An 18,664-nucleotide genomic window follows, 5' to 3' on the forward strand; every position below is an offset into this window, starting at 1 on the left:
TTGACTTTAACCACAGTTGTCATTTTTCAGTTGAGCTGTATGTTTGCCACAGAAAGCCAGGAAGGATGGGTTTGACACGAAATAAATTCACCATTTTAAAGCAATGCTGACGGTTACATTTATTTTCCGCAGGTTTCGACAACAATCACAAAATCAATAAAGCGTTAAGTAACTTAAATGAAATTTGCATATGACTAGTTTAAACCAGCCCTAATTTAACGGTCGCCGATTTCGCAGTAATTGGGCTTAATATACTCCTGATTACATAAAACTTGATCCGTTTAGCTGATCATTCAAACTGCGAACGTAGAAGCTGAGGTCTTGTAGGCTTTAATAAACATATATTTGAATAAAATTAAGATTTTAAATTTAAAATCACACATGTGTTTCAGGAGTTGTCTGGATCGATAAACTGCCAAAATTAAGTTTTTTAAATAAGGGGTTCTGCTCGGTGATGCAGAAACGCCTCCAGGCATATGCCTTGTTTATGGATTATTCTGGCGCTAGCAAGCTCTGCTCAGTAATAGAGGAACGTGACTTCCCACGCGCTGTCTGTAGGCAATTTAATACTGGCGCTGGAAAGCACTGCTCGGTGATCGCGTTTACCTTAATGGCTCATTTGTAAACTGTCAACTGTCAGCTGTCAGTTATAGTTTTTCAATTAGAACCGCTTAAAAGAGAGAACGGCTAAGACCGTATCCCATTCTCCACAGAGAACCAACTAGTGACGGAGGTCTAACTTGTCGCAGAAGAGGTTCATCAAAGAAGAAACACGTTAAGTGCAGTGCAGTAAGTAACGTCTTTTATCATAGTCAGGTGGCAGAACGCCAAAAAATCACTTTCACTAAACTTTTTGAGTAGAAGCAGGAAACAGGGCTTAAAATATTCGTCTTGTGATCCTTTTCAAGAATTTTGCTGTTTCCGGTGTGAATTTTAATTCGTATGGCAATTTAAGGGGGTTCTGCTGAGAGCCTCAATTATTCAACATGGAAACGAGGCCAGATCAAGCATCTTTACAAAAGACACCAAAACTTTGGCCAAATAGCACAGAAAATCACCACAAATGTCTAAATAAGAATATCAAATATTTATAATGTGACATAATCGGCATGTGGTGGTCACGTGATGCATTACCCTAGTCACGTGACCCATAGCAATGGAATCATTTAAATTAAAGGGAAAAGCCAAGACATTACAATATCAAGTATAAAAATGATCATGAACTCATAAACAAAATCATTCATAATACAATTCTTTAGTTGTATTCTGTCTTCAAGTATACACCAAAATATCTGAAGTGTCACGTGACCTTTCACGTATTTTCTTGTGTTTCGTATGTTACGTACAAATCACAGACTCTTGATAAAAACAAATTTGTATATGGCAATACTGAAAATATGCACTTCTGGTTTTGAAAAGCAGACTTTAAAGTTCAATCAAAAACAGTAATGTTTCTACACAAGTCGCCACATTTGCAGGCTCTGGAACAATTCAGGGACAGCCTAAAACACGTGCATCGCCTTGTAGCACAGCAGTTACCCTCTCGAGTGCATCCACAATACACCAGCTGCAAACATCTTTCTGAGACCTGTTCCAAGGTGACAAGCTTGGGCTTGAGGATGCCATCTTCATTGTAGTGCCATCCACTTCCATCTGGGTTGGGAAACACAGGGCAGGGTTCTAGAGCTCTCTTCCACACATATGTTTGATAGTGAGCTCGCTTGATGTGAAGGTGCAAGGCATCTTGAGTTGGAGGGAGACTATCCAAGCTTTTCTTTGCTCTTCGAAAAGCTGCCGCTCTTTCACTGTTGATGAGAACCTCATCTGTCCCTCATCTGTCCCTCTGTTGTACAGCTTGCAGACAAAGGCTTCAGCATCTCTTGCATGAAGTAGAATACGTGTGTCGGCTTCTTCATGGTCTGACGCCAATCCAGCCAGATGTCTGTCAGTAGACGACCACACCTTCTTTGGGTCAGTGAAGCCTCCACTTAAGACCAGCTCCTTCCTTGAATGCCCGTGATAGCTTTGAGACGTTTCCGTACACAGAAAGTTAACTAGGCTTGCCTTGTTCTCGTCCATGATAATGAACCTGTCTCAGTTGCCAATCTTCTGTTCTCTGCAATCAACATTCCTCTTTTTTCCTTTCTCTTTTCCGCTTTTTCGCTTAGCACGTGTTCCGCCTTTGATGGAGTTCTCTAGGTATCGATCGAAGACAATGTCAATCCTGCTACATCTGTCAGAAAAGTGGGAAACAGCGTACTTTAAGAACATGTCACACCACTCCCCGAAAGTCTTTGCTCCAGAGCGATTCCCCATAGATTGTATGGCTGCCATTCCATCAATGATTGTGCAGGTTTGACTGTGATTCAAGGGAGCTTGGTTCTGTACTGTGTTTTTATGAAGAATGTGACTTAAATCAGACTTGCTGGAAGCATATCTTAGTTTGCCATCCACGGTAGCTAACGATAGTGGAACTGGAGACAGCTCCCGTTGCAATAATGAGTCTACATCCACGTCGCGTCCAGATTCTAGAACAACAATCACTCGCCTGAACAGATCTCTGTCCGCCTTGATAGAAATTGTTTTGTCTTTATCCAATCTCACAGGAACTGAATAAGTGCTTCAAATGTTTTGAGCTTATGCTGCTTGATTTTCTCATGGAACTTTGTCTGCTTCGTAATTAATCTGTCATGAACAAAGTCCTTGATGGCAGTATTTCCCACGCTCTGTGACTGAAGAAGGTCGTGCTTGATTTCCTCGGTAGCGACATCACCGGTAGTGACAGCAACTAGGTCAGTCGAAAGGCGGAACACCTTATACCGCTGGAACTGTGCAACAAGCTTATGGACATCTTCTTCATCCCGCCGCATTCTAGCACGTCCACAATCTTTGTGGTCAGTTTCTTCTTCGCCAAAAATGCCAAACATAACTTTAGTATCCTCAGATAACTGGGCTCTCTCATTGTACGTGAGGCACCAACGATCTCGTGCTGTGTCAGTTCGTGTTATCCCCACCAGCCCTCCTGCTACTTTCCCAGCTCTGTTGACATGCTCCAAGGCTTGGTCATCAGGAATTTGATTAAATTTGCTTAGTGCTTCCTTGGTAACAAAATCACCGTTTTGGAACCCCTGATGGACCTCCGGTGCTGACTGCGGTAGGAGGCTCATGTCAGCTAGAAAAACCGCTCCCCACCTGGTGTAGTTAACATGGTCGTAAGCAGCAAACCAGGGAAGCATCTCAGCAAATGATGAAAGATAGAGTGCCCAGTCACCCTCACGAAGAGCTCTTGTGAACCTCAGCAGAATGGAGACCATGTACATGTACTTTCGCCAGCAGCAGAAAGTTGCGCTGTCTGCGTGCGCTGCTTCAAACTCCTCAATGACTTCAGGTATTCGGGTAAGTGCCTCCATCAGAGATGCATAAGCAGCGTCCCTTTCTTCATTTGTTCCGGTAGAAAAGCCCTCGGCCAGCTTTCTTCCAAGAACTTCTAAGGAACCATCTAAATTCTTTCCATTTTCTTGGGACCATGCCAAAAAGAGAGGCCACAGAACCCTCCAAAGGGCTTCATAACTCAACTTGTGAGCTCTAATGACACGATTCCACACTTTGCCTTTCAAAACATTAAGGGCGGTTGACTCTCCGAAAACTTCACTTTCCACCCAGATGTCACTAAGTCCAGAAGATTCCATGTACTTCCCAATCACTTTGGAGAAGGTCATCTGAGTGTGAAACCCTCCAAGCATGATGACGACATCCTTGCACTCTTCAGTTCTTGTCCACTGCAGCATCTTGGCTTTGTTGTAGAGTGCTTCGTCTACAGTGATGACGCTGTATTGGCCATGTGTCAGCTTTGTCATTGCCTGACATTTGAGGATCACCGTCCACAAAGTGTCAAATTCATGAGCTGCGGCATTGAGGATAGGAAGCGGGTCAATGATTGTCGGTTGTGGGTCATTCTTTGACAACAAATGGTTGAAACCTGTCCACCCTGGAACACGCTGAACCTCAGGTTGTTGCTTTACAAGACGGGATAAAATCCACGCCAGTTCCTTCCTGAACGTTTCCTTAATCAACTTCTTGTCAGGCTCGTACCACTCGGCAACCACTGGCTCATTCATCACTGGTTCTGGTTTCCCAGCCCTAATATCTACTTGCTGAAGCTCGTGTAACTCAGATGGGATTTCCAAATTGAGTTTCCTGCTTGAGTTTGGAACAATTTTCAGGTCCACTTTTGGTTCTTCTTCATTCTTTCTGCGCAATGCAGCAAACTGCGTGGCATGAAATGTGCCCATGCCACTCAGTGTCTCCTCGTTGATATCTATATTGTCTACTGCATAGCGTGTATAACACCTCTCAGTGCAATCAATGAAGTTGCGTAAAACAAAGACCTTATCATTATCATGATACCGCTCTAACACATCGTTGGCAATACCATTGTCTATTCGAAGTACAGTGTCATAGCTAACAGTGTGTCCTGCTGAATGGAGAAGTTCAACGAGTTCTCTTGACCTTGTAGCTTGATGAACAGTCAGTGCTAGACCAACATGTTTGGGAGTGAGTTTGCGTCCCTTTGAAACGAGAAAAATAATATCTTGGCAAATGCTGAGTATCTTGGTTTTGATGGCCACATCCATTTCATCAGTGCCGTCATCAGTCACGTCTCCAGCACACAAGAGGCGAATGAGCATGTAAAGACTTTTTGGAACTACTTTCTCCGCATTCTTCATGTCAATGCCACCAACGTAGTTATGCCCAGGGGTAGCTTTGATGTCATGGTGAACCTTAACAGCTACTCGAAAAAGCCAACTTAGCAGCTCTGTGTCAAGATCCACGTCTTCTGCAGCATCAGGGCTTAGATTGTTTAGTTCATCTTCTACTTCATTGTCTCTTGAATTCTGCAGTATAGAGTGCAAGGCTGCTTCACCTAAATTCGATGAAATAATTAAAAGCGGTTCGGCAGGATTTAGAGGCTGAATGAAAGACACTTTATCTCCAAGAGAGTTCTGGATCTTCTCCTTAAGCTTATTACTTCTATAAATGCCTGGATCAACATTACAACTGGACTGCAACTTGCAACAGAAATATCTCCACACTGACTTTAAGGAATAGCTATTTCCTTGAGAAATCCCTTTTTCAAGAAAAGACATGACCTCTTCAAAACATGCCTGTTTAAGATCGTCATTACCCTCTCCTTGTTTACAACCTGGGTTCTTTTCAACACTTCTCAGAAACTTACTGTAGCATTTCAGATGGTATTTGCCTTCTGCCGCTATCAAATCGTTTTCACCTGCCAGTCTGCAGCTCATTACTTCGTCAAAAACTGCTTTACTGATGATTTTTTGCGATGTCTCCTTTGTTTGTACTTGGTTTAATCCAAGGGAATCGGTCTGACAAAACATACATTTTGTCCAGTCCACAGATGAAACAGAAGATCTCCTTGACACAGAAGATGTGTTTGATTGTCCTTCGGTGTAATCTGGTGTACGTTTCTGAAGACGCCGTATATGCTCTTGGTTTGTAAAACTGCTATAACAGCCTCTATGCCAAACTACCTCGATCCCAACTTCTTTCAGTCCCTTTAATCTTCCCAGTGCATCCTTAAAACTAGAGTCTTTACATTTTTCCCTCACGTCAACACAATCTATCACTCGCTGAATACCTTCAACTGATGCTTTTGACAGTGGAAACCTTTTCTTTGGCAGCTTGCTTTCTTGGCACATAATGCACTTTTTCCAGTTTATGTCGCTAGTTGAGGCTGTGTCACTGCCAACAGGGAGGGGAACTGATGCAACTGCTTCCATTTGAGTTCTCCCTTAGTTATGTGCTTTGAACTGTCCTTTTTTCAATTTTTTCTACATTTCGAGTTGAAAACGTTTTATAAAATGTATTCTCTTACTAAAGTACTCACATATCTTTGTGTTCTGGAAGTTCCAACCAGCATTAAACGTACAGAATTGTGTTTTAACCCTCGTAAATCGTTAAACGAAATTCAAAATGTCCGCCCACAAGTCTAGCCTCGATTTCATGCTAACCTCGTTTTCATATTAGCCTCAGTTTCATGCGGGGGATTTCCTGGAGAAACTGAAGGTAAATAACTCACAGTGCCATGAAATTTATTAAACAGAAAAGCTTTTTATGGCTTTTATTTTCACTGACTGGTATTCATGGCCTGCTGTTGGCCTTTTTTTAATTTTTAGGCAAAAAAGGGAAAATAAACAACTTGCTCAATGTCAATAAATATTTTTCTTTTCAACATTTTATGAGAATAAAAAAACATGCTTAAGTAAAAACACGGTCCCTGTAGCTGTGGAGGAGGGAGGAGGAGTAACGGGGTTGAAAATTGGGATGTTGTTGGATAACTACTTGTTGAGATACATACAGCCTTATAAGTGACGTCATCCTATAACTAATTAGCATATATCTCACTTGTTGATATTTTCTGAGCTACAATGTATACATGAAACAGGCAACGTCGCTTATACGCATCTTATAACTGTATTATATTGTTTTGCAAACTGTAGTATTTTAGAGCCAGAAGGTGCTGTCACACTTTTCATAGACTACAGGTAATGAATTTCAATGCACTTGAATTAAAAAGTCACGTGACCTGTCACGTGATCATCCATTTAAATTTAAACTCATTCAAACATATGATAATCTCAGTTGTAAATGCATTTGGTGATTTTCTGTGCTATTTGGCCAATGTTTCGGTGTGTTTTGTAAAGATCCGTGATCCAGCCTCGTTTCCATGTTGAATAATTGAGGCTCTCAGCAGAACCCCCTTAAATTGCCATACGAATTAAAATTCACGCTGGAAACAGCAAAATTCTTCAAAAGGACCACAAGACGAACATTTTAAGCCCTGTTTCCTGCTTCTACTCAAAAAGTTTAGCGAAACTCAAAATTAAGCCTCCCACAGGATAGTGCTACCTGACTATCATGTTTGTAAGATATAACGGCTGTCTGATGTAACACCTCGTAAAGTATAAGCCAATGCCAAACATGAGAAAGTGGACAAAACTAATTTATCTTTATCGACGCATTCTTCACAACCGTCTCAAAGGATAAAATACCAAAAAACCGAGTCACTAATAGCTTGTAGAAGTTTATATCGCAATACCCGAAATTTTTGTTGAAAGCTTTAATTCTGTTTAAAAGGTTGATAAAGTTTTGGTAAAAGAAAAATAGGTAAGTTACCTACCATTTTGCCGTTTTTGGATTAGTTTCCTAGAGTGTTTACTCGTTTTTCACACGTATGTGTATTAAACCAAACCAAGCTTAGCAGAGAACGTAAAACTTATTATTTGCCACATTTTCTCTTCGAAGAACGCAAAGGTCGATACTGAATAATTCGCCAATTTTAACCATTTAAATTGTTTTTACAAATTGTGTATATAACGTATTGTAGAATACAATTTTCCGTTTATTTACTATATCGTGCTCTATGACGCGTCATAACTACAAGCAGGTTTGGCCAAAAATCGTCCTTTTTGACATTAATCTTTTGTAATCAATTCCGTTATGTTTGACTCTCAAGAGGGCGGCTCTATTAATGCAATTATCTGGTGCGTGCAAGTTCTGCTCAGTAATTGAGAAACGCAACTAAGCATGCACTGTCTCTACGCACTTTTATTCTTGCGCTTGCAAGTTCTGCTGGGTGATCGCGTGTACCTTAATAGCTCATCTGTCAACTTTTAGCAAGTTTTGCTTATACCACGTTGCTGCGAACTTTCATTTTTTAGTATTCTGTTCTCTCAATAAAACATCTCATACCGTCACGTTTCTTTCTTTGCAATTAAACAACAATTTTTAGGTTTTCTTGATGTAGAAAACTCTCCCTTTCCTAGAGAAACACCACAAAGCATGTTATGTTTCTATGTGATATAAACAACTCGTAAACAAAAAAATGCCAAAAGCTTTCACAATCGAAGGAATAAAATTCTTTACTTTGAAATGGACGAAAGAAATCACCTTTGGAAAGTCTTTAACTGTAGCCATTTCGTTTTCTTATGAAGAATAAAAAACAGAAAAACGAGAAACCATTGCTTTCCACCGGATCGTGCTCTCTTAGACCATACAGACCCTCTATTTGGGTCGAATTATTCTTTTTTATCGTTGCTAAATACTTTAAGAAATTAGTTGTTAACTGAATTAACTTTCTTCTTTTCTGTTTTCGGGATTTTATTAATTTACGAGGTAATGCATGCTATTTAAAGGTTTTATTCCTGTTTTTGATCCGTGCGACTGAAAAATGTACTTTTGGACGAATTGTTTGTTTCACCGTTGCTCAACACTTTAGAGAATTTATGTAGACACTGAATGAAATTACTTCGTTTTGGGAAGCAAAGCAATGTAAAAAATAAACGAAGATTTAACTGAAGTAAGCTTAAACGCCGCAAGCAGATGAAGCCGTATGAGATTTCAACGCGTATAAAACAACTGGCTCACTGATAAAATATGATAAAATGCAATGATAAAAAAATGAAATTTATAGAACAATAAGATGGTAAATCTTCTATTTTATGTTTTAGTGCGAAGATTCGCTTAGTATTGTTACTCGTTTTTTTATGATCGCGAAGGCGTAATCAGTCAGCCTTTTATATCTGTGGTGTTTACTTTTGTTTCTTTACAAAACGTTCAATATCATAGATCATGTGCTCGTTGAAACCAAACAAAACATATTAAAGCAAACATTTCTGTATTTAAATGTACAACAAAAGCAAAGGCAAGAGCTTAAAATTGAAAGAAGCATTTAAAAGGTTAAACAAATTGGAATTTATTGGAATATCCAAGAACTGACACAACTTTCCATAGGAGGTATAAAACAGATTTTCACAACAAACTTGAAGGGTTGTTACCTCATATTTAATTTGGAGAGAACTTGACAATTCGGCAGGGCAAAGCTTTCACTGAAACCAGTTCACCAGCTCTCTTGGCGGCATACTCCAAAACCACCGACAAGTGAATTATCTGCCGTCATGTCAGCACAATAATTTGCTAGTTCGCCAGAGCAGAAACGATATAAAATGCTTAAACTTGTTCTCGCTCCTTGTTGTTATACAAGGCAAATCTTATTCTTTTAAAAACAGGAACCTACACATATGACCCCTACGCGGAACTTTTAAAGTAAAATCCGAAACAAATGGCTATCGAAATATCTCATCACGAAATGGAAAATCTTACATGTAGACACCGCTGGCAACTATTTGATTGTTAATAATGCACACTCTGTTATTTAACCAAAACCTTGGCTTATACACCCCGGCACAGTCCCACCCAGTTAATAATCATTTTGGTTTGTTGCCTATTTCAGATATGGCCGCTGAACAATGGATTGTGTTTTTCACTTTACTTGCCAGACTGTGTACTTTTAAGGCGGAAGTCACACCTTCTGGCGTTTGTAAAACGGAAATCATTCAGCAGTTACAGGAAGCTATAGCTGCTCTTGAGAACTGCGATTGTTATGGTAAGTCTTTTAATTTGTCCTTAAAAGGTAGTGAAAAAAAATCGACTAAGTTTTAGCTGGGAGATTCAAAGTAGCCACTGCGCACATGATTCATTTTTAAAATTACGAAAAAAAACCTCAAGGGGGAGGTACTGGCATCCACCCCTCTTGTACATTCGTGCGGTAATGATCTTTATAGGAGCCTCTTTACAATGGTTATATTTGTTTTAAATGTTTTATTGTTCACGCAGTTTATATCTATGAGTTTATGTCATTGCTTTATATACTGTCGTTGTCAGTTACGACATAAGAATGATCCCAAGGGATGAGTAAACATCTACTGAAAGGTTTAACATACAAAACGAAACCTCTGTGGTCCCCTGATCTTTTATGTTGTGATCATGACGTCACCTCAACTTTTATTAATCTTAAGAGAACCGACACCCCTAGCAGCTTATTTTAAATTTAAAACCAAAAAAAATTGAAACAGGCAGGATTAAACAAAGGAAAAAGGGACAACAAATACGCGATGAGCGCTGTTTTTTTAATTTCATTGTATTTCAAAATAAGTACTAATTGCTTTAATTGAAATTTAAGATACACCTAAAAGCTGTGCTGAGCTGTACAAATCTGGTAAAACAAACAGTGGTGTTTATACAGTCGACCCTGATGGTTCAGGTGCCTTTGATGTGTTCTGTGACCAAACAACAGCCGGTGGGGGGTGGACAGTGCTCCAAAAGAGACTAGACGGCTCCGTTGATTTTTATCGCGACTGGGCTGACTACAAAAACGGCTTTGGTGACCTGAATGGCGAGTTTTGGTTGGGACTAGACAAAATATATCGCCTGACCAACAGTGACACTAACAAGCTTCGGGTGGATCTAGACGACTGGGAAGGAGAAACCAAATATGCCGAGTACGACTCGTTTTCAATCTCGGATGAGGCATCGAAGTACGAGCTAAGTCTTGGATCATATTCAGGTACCTCAGATACAGATTATGCATTCCATTCCGTTCCATTCCTTTACATTACATTGCATTGTAAAACAGTACAGTGCATTTATGTTACACAATATTTTGTTACACATTACACTGACGTGAGGAGGGGATAGAAGAAGGTGCAAATCGCGTTTACAATCCTAAATTTAACACAAATGCCATTACCATCATCTTTTTAATCATCTCCATTATCATTATCATCATCGTCATCATCATCATCATCATCACCATCATCATCATCATCATCATCATCATCATCATCATCGTCGTCACCACCACAACAACAAAACCACTACCACCACTACCAAGCTCTTTGAACGTCTGCCGTCTAGGAAATGTAAGGAAAGACAAAAACAGATTGTGTGATTTTCAGTATATGTAGAGTCCTCGAGTTGTGAATATATACCAACCGCCACCACAGTTCCTTGATTATAATTTTGCGCCATTTTATTCTATCCCAATTCAAACGTTTTGCAGTTCAAGTGAGTGGAATGTTTGATTCATAAAAATCATAGCAAACGAAAAGAATAGGAAAAAATTGAAGACCAAAAATATTCCACTGGGCCTTGAGACTTAAATTTGACATAAGGCAAACCTCGTCATCGTAATTCATCTGAAGTAGGAATGTATGTAGTCGTCCTTGTCATCATTGTCTGAGTTGAGAATCTGCATACAGTATTTTTGTTTTCTTTCTTCTGTTATACCCTGAATAGTATGGTGGGGTTAAAAGGAGTATGAGAATCCCCGAAGCAGTTCATAAACCTTGCATGTGCATGTGCGGAGCACAGGGTCCTTTGGTGCATTAATGATGACAGTTTGCAGAAAAAGCAAGAAAAGAAGCATTCAACGCGAAGAAAAATCAACAAGGGACGAACTTATAACTTAACAACAAATATAAATCTAGACGTCAGGGGGGGGGGGGGCGCAACATGCGATACAATAAGTAGACTATCTCTTCTTGAGCTTGCCAAAAAATGTCAACAACAACAATATGGCGGCCAGCGGGAGAGTTTGATAATGTTCCTTTTATACAGAAGTGAATGTATCGCGTTGAAAGTTGTGAGAACATGGTTATTCGGTCCCAGAGTGGCTCCTTTCTTACGCCCATTCCATCCCCTGCTACACGTCATGATGAATGATGGTAACGAAAAATCGCATATTGTTTTCATACCTTTGCATTTATCTCTTGGTATGCTGTTTGGGTTAAAAACAGTTTGACATAGAAGAACGAGGTCCACCAAAATAATTATTGTTAAAGTTCGTATTTTATTTGCTCTTCAGGATCTGCTGGTGACTCTCTTTCTTATCACAATGGCAAATCGTTTACAACCAAAGATCAGGATAATGACAGCAAGGACCGTAACTGTGCTGTGAGGTTTAAAGGAGCCTGGTGGTACAACGCCTGTCATTACGCTAACCTGAACGGTCTTTATCATGAAGGCGGCCAACACTCATCTTTTGCTGATGGTATCAACTGGTATCACTGGAAAGGACACTACTACTCCATGAAACGAGCTGAGATGAAGATCAGACCAGTTAGCTTCTAAAACTGACAGTGTGTTATCTTGTTGCCTAGCACTGACATGAGGATAAATTTGCTTGATGTTTCACTGAACATGTAGTCTGTAACTGATTATCACACCTTAAACTGAATAAAATGCTCAGTTTTGTCGTCAGGCATGTTGTCCTAAGGTGTATTTAGATTCCTTAGCATTCTCTCGTTCTTTCGATCTTTATGTGCGGAATTTCCGATTTTTTAATACATCATTCCATGCTTACTGATAAACTATTATTCGAGTCTCTCAAGTTTTGGCCGCTTCTTTTTGGACTCCATTTATCTCGAATGTGTCACATCTCCTGAGGAATATGTGTAAATCTTTTTGAAAAAGGTGCCTTAGAATTTGGTTGCATATCAAGATCTCATGTCTTTGTATCAAGATCTCATGTCTTCTACTTAACTATTACATTGAAGCTGATCAAGAGGACGAGTGTTTTTTTTTTACCATTTTTCAATTTCCGATGTCATATCAAAATGGATATTTACGTTTTTCAATGAATTCAGCGTATCTATGCATTTTTTATATTAAATCTTCGGTTATCAACTTGACAATGTATTGGATATTGTGGGAAGAAATTGACATTCAGTCATTTATAGGAGAGCTGGGATATCTTTGAAAGTTTTACAATTATATCTCTTTTTAGTACAGAATTACGTACACATCCATGAAGACTCTTCGAAATTTAGAAACCCGAGAACTAGAATTTGAAAACCTGAAGAGGAAGCTGTCGCTAATGGCATTGAAGGATAATTAAGTCTGACTCTTGATTTCAGGAAATGTAAAGTAGCTTTATGCTCTCTTCTACTTAACTATTACATTGAAGCTGATCAAGAGGACGAGTGTTTTTTTTTTACCATTTTTCAATTTCCGATGTCAGATCAAAATGGATATTTACGTTTTTCAATGAATTCAGCGTATCTATGCATTTTTTATATTAAAGCCATTTGAAATGACGGGTTTAACCGAGGAAACCGTGCACCCTGCATCCTGTAAAGAAAGATTTCCTTTTTAGAGAATAATGCAAACAGTAAACGTGATCGATTTTATAATTTCTAACGTAACATCTAAAGACTAAAATAGTTACAAATAATGCAATGATTGGATATAATGACCTATACACTCTTGTCTGATGTTTTGAATGAAGGAAGAAATAAGTGGTCACTTCTTCTGCTTGAAAAGTTTACAAACAAACTAAAGTTGTCACACCAAAATGTTTTTACGTCCGAGGATCCATGACCATGCAGAAAGTGGCAATTTTAGTAATTGGGGATTTTCATAAATCGATTTAGGAGAAAATGTCAAACTGACAAACCAGCTTCAGCTAAACTCGACAACAAAAAGCTAAACAACAGTTAACGTTGTTCTATAATTATTCTCATTACAGTGGTACTGCCAGGAGAAATTACATTTTGATTATTATTGTGTGGTGATAAGGTCACTTAAGACCCCCAAAGCAGTATGATGGAGTTCTTTTAGTGCACCTCTCTCAGGCGAAAAGCAATAAAACAACACTTTTTAAAGAAATCGGCAGAGGCCGTTAACCCAAGAGAATTTTGGTCCACCTTCCGCCCCTTTTTGCATACCAAAAGTAAGCAAGCGAACGACATTGTCTTAAGAGTGAGTCCGCACGAGAACCATGCAGGCGAGTCTACAGCGCATCTCACCGATTTCCCTCAAATTTGGCACACTTGTGTAACTTCACTAATACATTAACCATGTGCAATATTTTGGTTCAATTGTTTATTGTTTTGGAGAAATGTCAATCAAACTGTCAGACAGTGGAAAGTACTTAAATTTGATCTAAAAATATTCACCATGTTTGATCCCCTGCTACATGCTAAATATAGAAAGAAATGATACGAAACTTTTACATAAGACAAATCAAGTCCCGAACAATAGAAAAACGTTCAGTAAACTTGTGTCATTTTCTGCGTTTGGCTGAAAGCAAAATTCCAAATCTCCTTATTCAATTCGTATCAAAAAAGTCGGGTTTCAAAAGTCGTTGTTTGTAGACATGCGGCGTTTCTTCAATCGAATTTGAAAGTATCAATAGATTGCCAAGGAAATGGTGTCCCTATTTATCAAATAAAATCTCTGTTAAGTTTAAGAGGAATTACAGGTTCGCATCAATAAATGGTGTTAACTTTGTGACAATATGCAAATGAGCTCAACACGGAAATCGTGATAAGTTCAGAGTTTGTAAAATATAAACTAAATAGAATGTTGCTATAAGAAGTAAAACATCGTTATGAAGCTTTTTGCATAAAAAAACCTTTTAAATTGTTAGTAGTTTTAACTACTGGAAGTCGTTGGCTGGTAATAAGCAAATTAAACAAATTCAAACGAACACAAAGGTCATACCGACCTGCTGGTCGTACTGCACCAATTTGAAAGATATCCCCACAAGCAAGCATCATTGCATCAGTAAAAGTCATTTCCTTCAAGGGTTTTTGGCATCGCCCTCTTGGTGTGTAAGCTGCGTTTTGCCGTATTTGCCAGCACCATAGTAATTTAAGAACAGATGTTATCAAAACAAGTTGGCGGCGAGGCATCAAATATAATATCCACCGATCATGAAAACCGACTTGTTTTAGAATTCGGTCGCGTGTTTTGTTCACATATAAAAAACATGTTTCCACTGCAAAGAAATTATGTAGTCATCGTTTTCATCCAGTAAGAATCTGCGGCACAAGTGGTTTTTGGTGCTGTCGTTCTTCGAAGAACACCGACAATAGTTGATTGCGTGACAGACCGACTTGTGAATTTTATCTCAAATTTCACTCTGACTCAGATCATATTGCGATCGTCATGGCTTCGTTTATGTGCTTTCAAGAAGGACCTGACATTCAGGGGCCATGGGATATGTATTGAGTCATCTATAAATGATCCAATACGCCACAAATCGCCATGGCTTTAATTTTCCACCTTTTTTAATTTTGAAAATCTGAAATCGAAAAATTAGCCTTTAATACCGACTTACCGTAAATAATCTTAAAAACGCCAGGGCTTTTTAATTTAAGGGGTACATGCGGGAGTTTTAAATAAATATGAGGCGTTTAGTAGAAAAGGGGCATTCATTTCACCAGGAGCCCATGATTTCACTCTAACTGTAACGAAACAAATAGACAAACAAGTACCGTATTTACTCGAATGAGCGCCGCGGCGCTTATTAAATTTTTCGCCTTTCAAGTGCGGTGCTTATTCGAGGGTGGCGCTTATTTGAGGGCGGCGCTTAATTAAAATTTGGACGCCTCAAAGAATGTAATATTTAACAGTGATTAAAAATAGCGTCTTTTGATTGTCAGTATTCGTCTCTTGCTGAAGAGAAAAGTGGCGCTAGCTGTCCTGGCAAAGTTCGTGGCCTTCACAACATTTACAAAACCACATATTGGTAGAATGCTGGATAGAAAACTAATGGGCGAGCGGTAAAACAATCACTCTGAACTGCAAAACATCGTTTTTGAAGGAAAGAAATGTCTAAGTTTGCTTTAGAGTTGCTTTGTAGTGTTGTTTTTTTAGTTTAACGGAATTCCTCGAATAAGCGCCGCATCGGTACTGCGGCGCTTATTCGGGGGCGGCGCTTATTAACTTTTTGGTCCCAAATGCGGCGCTTATTTGAGGGCGGCGCTTATTCGGGGGCGGCGCTTATTCGAGTAAATACGGTATGTAAATATGACGCGTAGTTTGCTCCCGGATAAAGATAGAAAACAGATTTTGTGAGTAGGAGACTACTCTAATCTTTTCTAATGCAAAGCCTAAAGATGTCGTTCACAGATTGTTCGATATTGATGTCTTCATCGTCATCGCATCGGGGTTAACCATGTTGGCTAGCTAGCTCCTTTGGTCCCTTCGATGTCCGAGTGAATCAATTAACTAACTAAAGAAAATTGCGTGTTTTTTTACTCCATGAAACGTTTACTTGAATTTTGAGGCGAATATATTTTTTTCTTTTTTTATTGAGGAAGGGGGGGGGGGTGATGGGGGGAGCAGGGGTGTCTATTAGACACGGGACGTTTATTAGAAGAGGCCTCTAATACAAATTTTACACCTCAGGGAGAGGCGTTTATTTGAGAGTGGGGCGTTTATTAAATCATTTACAGTATTTCACTCATTTACATTTATTCTAAGGATTGCCTACAGGAAAGATAAAATAGAACAAAAGAGTATGATTATGAGTGTCATTGAAAACGAACTTTCAACAACCTGGTCAAGGCAAAGACGAATCATGAGTTGTAAAAAGGCACGCTGATCTACACTTATACAAATATTTAATTCCGTCGATACGTCGGTCCGTCATTCTAGCTTTAAATTAGGAAATCAGTAGGAGCACTATCAGAGATACAGGTGATTCCAAATTTGTTGAAATTGTTCTGGATCCTTGTTCCCAGGGTCTTCGTTCCCCTATCCAGCGGTTGATAAACGAGTTTAGATATTAAATTTCGTTCCAAGAACTTGCGCATTTTCCGTCAGCCTTGACCGAACTGGGCCGTCCTCTGCCCTCTGGGCCATTTATGGTTCCGGTTTAATTGTGCGCATGCACCGGAGACTTGAGATGGAATGATCCGTTCTCGCTCCCAGAGTCTACGGTCCTTCTATTCTGCGCCAGGGATCGAGACCTCTGCCGTTAATGTCTGTTAAGCTACGCAACGAATTGAAGGCGGGATTTGGCTGGGAATGAAAAGGAATGAGGCACCAGCGGAGTGGCCCCGAGGCGAAAGCGGAAACCCGACTGAGAGGTAAGTGCTTGGACGGTTGCTATAGAAAACGGCTCCACATCGAGGCCCTTTGAGTCACACTAGGGCTTTCCACAAGTAAAGTTGCTCGGCAACTTTTTGGCCTTTTTTCATGTTTCGAGCAACTTTTTCCCCCTTGGAGCAACTTTTTTCCTCTCGAGCAACTTGTTGCATTTTGAGCAATTTCCAGACCGAAGATTTCCGAAGATTATACGAGTGCTGTTCTAAGGCAAAACGAACGTTTCCGAAGACTTTCGAGGGACATCTGAAGACGTTTCAACATTCGGCTCATTCTGTATAAAACATTACAAAACTCGTCAGCAAACTTGACGTCATCAATATCTTCACGATTTTTCCCAGTTAAAGGAATCCTTGTTACTTAACAAAATAATATTCCCTTTAATATGTTATTTAGATACTTTTGCTGTCAAAGGGAAATTAGCATATATTTAGAAAAAAATTCTTTTAGTTAGAAGTAGCGTTTTGGATTTTTTGGAGCAACTTTCGAGCAACTATGAAGCAACGTTTTTGGATTTTTGGAGCAACTTTTTGAGATATTACGGGCAACTTTTTGGGAAATCTCGAGCAACTTGTGGAAAGCCCTAAGTCGCACTGCCCGAAGCCAGTGGAGAGCACGGATGAAAGAAAGAAGGATATAGTGAATGCTGAGAGCAACGAAAAAGAAACTACTTGCAGCAAGCAAGCAAGAATGGAAATATACGCGTCAGCATGACGACATGTCGACAGCGCACGAAAGACATGATCCACGAGGGCGAGGCAGCACCAGGCACGAACTCAAGCCAGTTTAAATTCGTGCGACTGATCGCAGTGACAAAATGAGTGAAAGCAGCCTTGTCGCAGCGTGTGTGCACTTCTGCGACAAAATATAAACTAACCAATGAGAGAGCTTCATGTATTGAATTCAAAAACTAGTTTACATTCTCCCTCTTCCAAATTCGCTGCAGGTGCACCGAACAAACGCGTTGTTGCAGGGACTTTTTGAAGTAGTACACACGAAGCGATTTGTCGCAGAGAACCTCACTTAAGGTTTATTAGTACTTCATTAGTGTTTTCATTAATTTGAAAGTAATATTGTGTATAAGCTACTTTAACTTTTTCATATATCACATTGATCTGCAATATGGTACGAACAAGAGCTAGAGAGATGGTGGATATAACCCCAGTGTATAAAGATTGAGTGAAGTCCAATTGGGTATGTAATTATACGCGTTATTAACAAAATCGAACTGCGCGGTCGTTCGATTTTGTTAACAAGGCCTTTGAAAGACCTTTCAATTGGCATTAATGGTTTTGACATCCACACTATAAATCAAACATTCAGTTAGGGAAGCAATGTTCATTATTTTTTTGGAGGAGCGGCCAAGTGGGATCAAAAATCCTGAAAAAAAATTGTTTGCAATAGCAAAATGCCCACATAAATTGTTTGAAGACATCAAAAAACATTGTCTGCAGAAAGATGCAGCTGGAAAAATTGTTTGGACAGAGAGCGCCACGGAAAGAAATCGTCTGTACTGTACTATACTACGCTTCGAGTAAAACAATGGTCCATTCCAGCGTTTCGATCGAGCACTGAGGCAAGTCTTGAGAGACTGGGTACTAGTCCAAAACAACATGGCGCCCGGGTGAAAAGTAACTTACCAGGCTTATGAAAATGTGAAGTACTGAGGCCATCGCTTACGAGAAAAGTGGAAACTAAATCCTTGCAGAATTGTTTGTGAACATTATAACTACCAGGTAGACAGGAGTGAGCGACGTTTTCTCTTTCCAATCTGCACGTGGAGATACGCTTGAATTCGATCGATGATGAACATGTCAAGTGGCTTGTTTACCTTTTCTCACGCTGTAAGTCTGTATTTATGGGCACTAAATAGCCGGATAATTAACATCACGAACCACTTTAGATGCTA

General features: G+C 39.5%; 1 protein-coding gene across 1 annotated transcript; it reads left to right on the plus strand.

Annotated features, from left to right (window-relative positions):
- Positions 1-714: 714 nt before the first annotated feature.
- On the plus strand, positions 715-12,120 carry LOC144642964 (ryncolin-2-like). The gene is made up of 4 exons (XM_078502086.1): positions 715-789; positions 9,314-9,466; positions 10,043-10,426; positions 11,726-12,120. Exons 2-4 carry the CDS (start codon positions 9,316-9,318, stop codon positions 11,989-11,991), a joined length of 801 nt encoding a protein of 266 aa, XP_078358212.1. The 5' UTR covers positions 715-789; positions 9,314-9,315; the 3' UTR covers positions 11,992-12,120.
- The last annotated feature ends 6,544 nt before the right edge of the window (positions 12,121-18,664 follow it).

This window comes from Oculina patagonica, chromosome 2, assembly GCF_052425735.1.
Source record: "Oculina patagonica isolate OP01 chromosome 2, crgOcupat, whole genome shotgun sequence".
NCBI lineage: Eukaryota > Metazoa > Cnidaria > Anthozoa > Scleractinia > Oculinidae > Oculina > Oculina patagonica.

Bases quoted from the DNA above. Each gene is read 5' to 3' on its own strand.
- LOC144642964 (XM_078502086.1), top strand. From the start codon at position 9,316: ATGGCCGCTGAACAATGGATTGTGTTTTTCACTTTACTTGCCAGACTG. The intron at 9,467-10,042 runs GTAAGTCTTTTA...TTGAAATTTAAG, and splicing joins TGAGAACTGCGATTGTTATG to ATACACCTAAAAGCTGTGCT. The intron at 10,427-11,725 runs GTACCTCAGATA...TTTGCTCTTCAG, and splicing joins AAGTCTTGGATCATATTCAG to GATCTGCTGGTGACTCTCTT.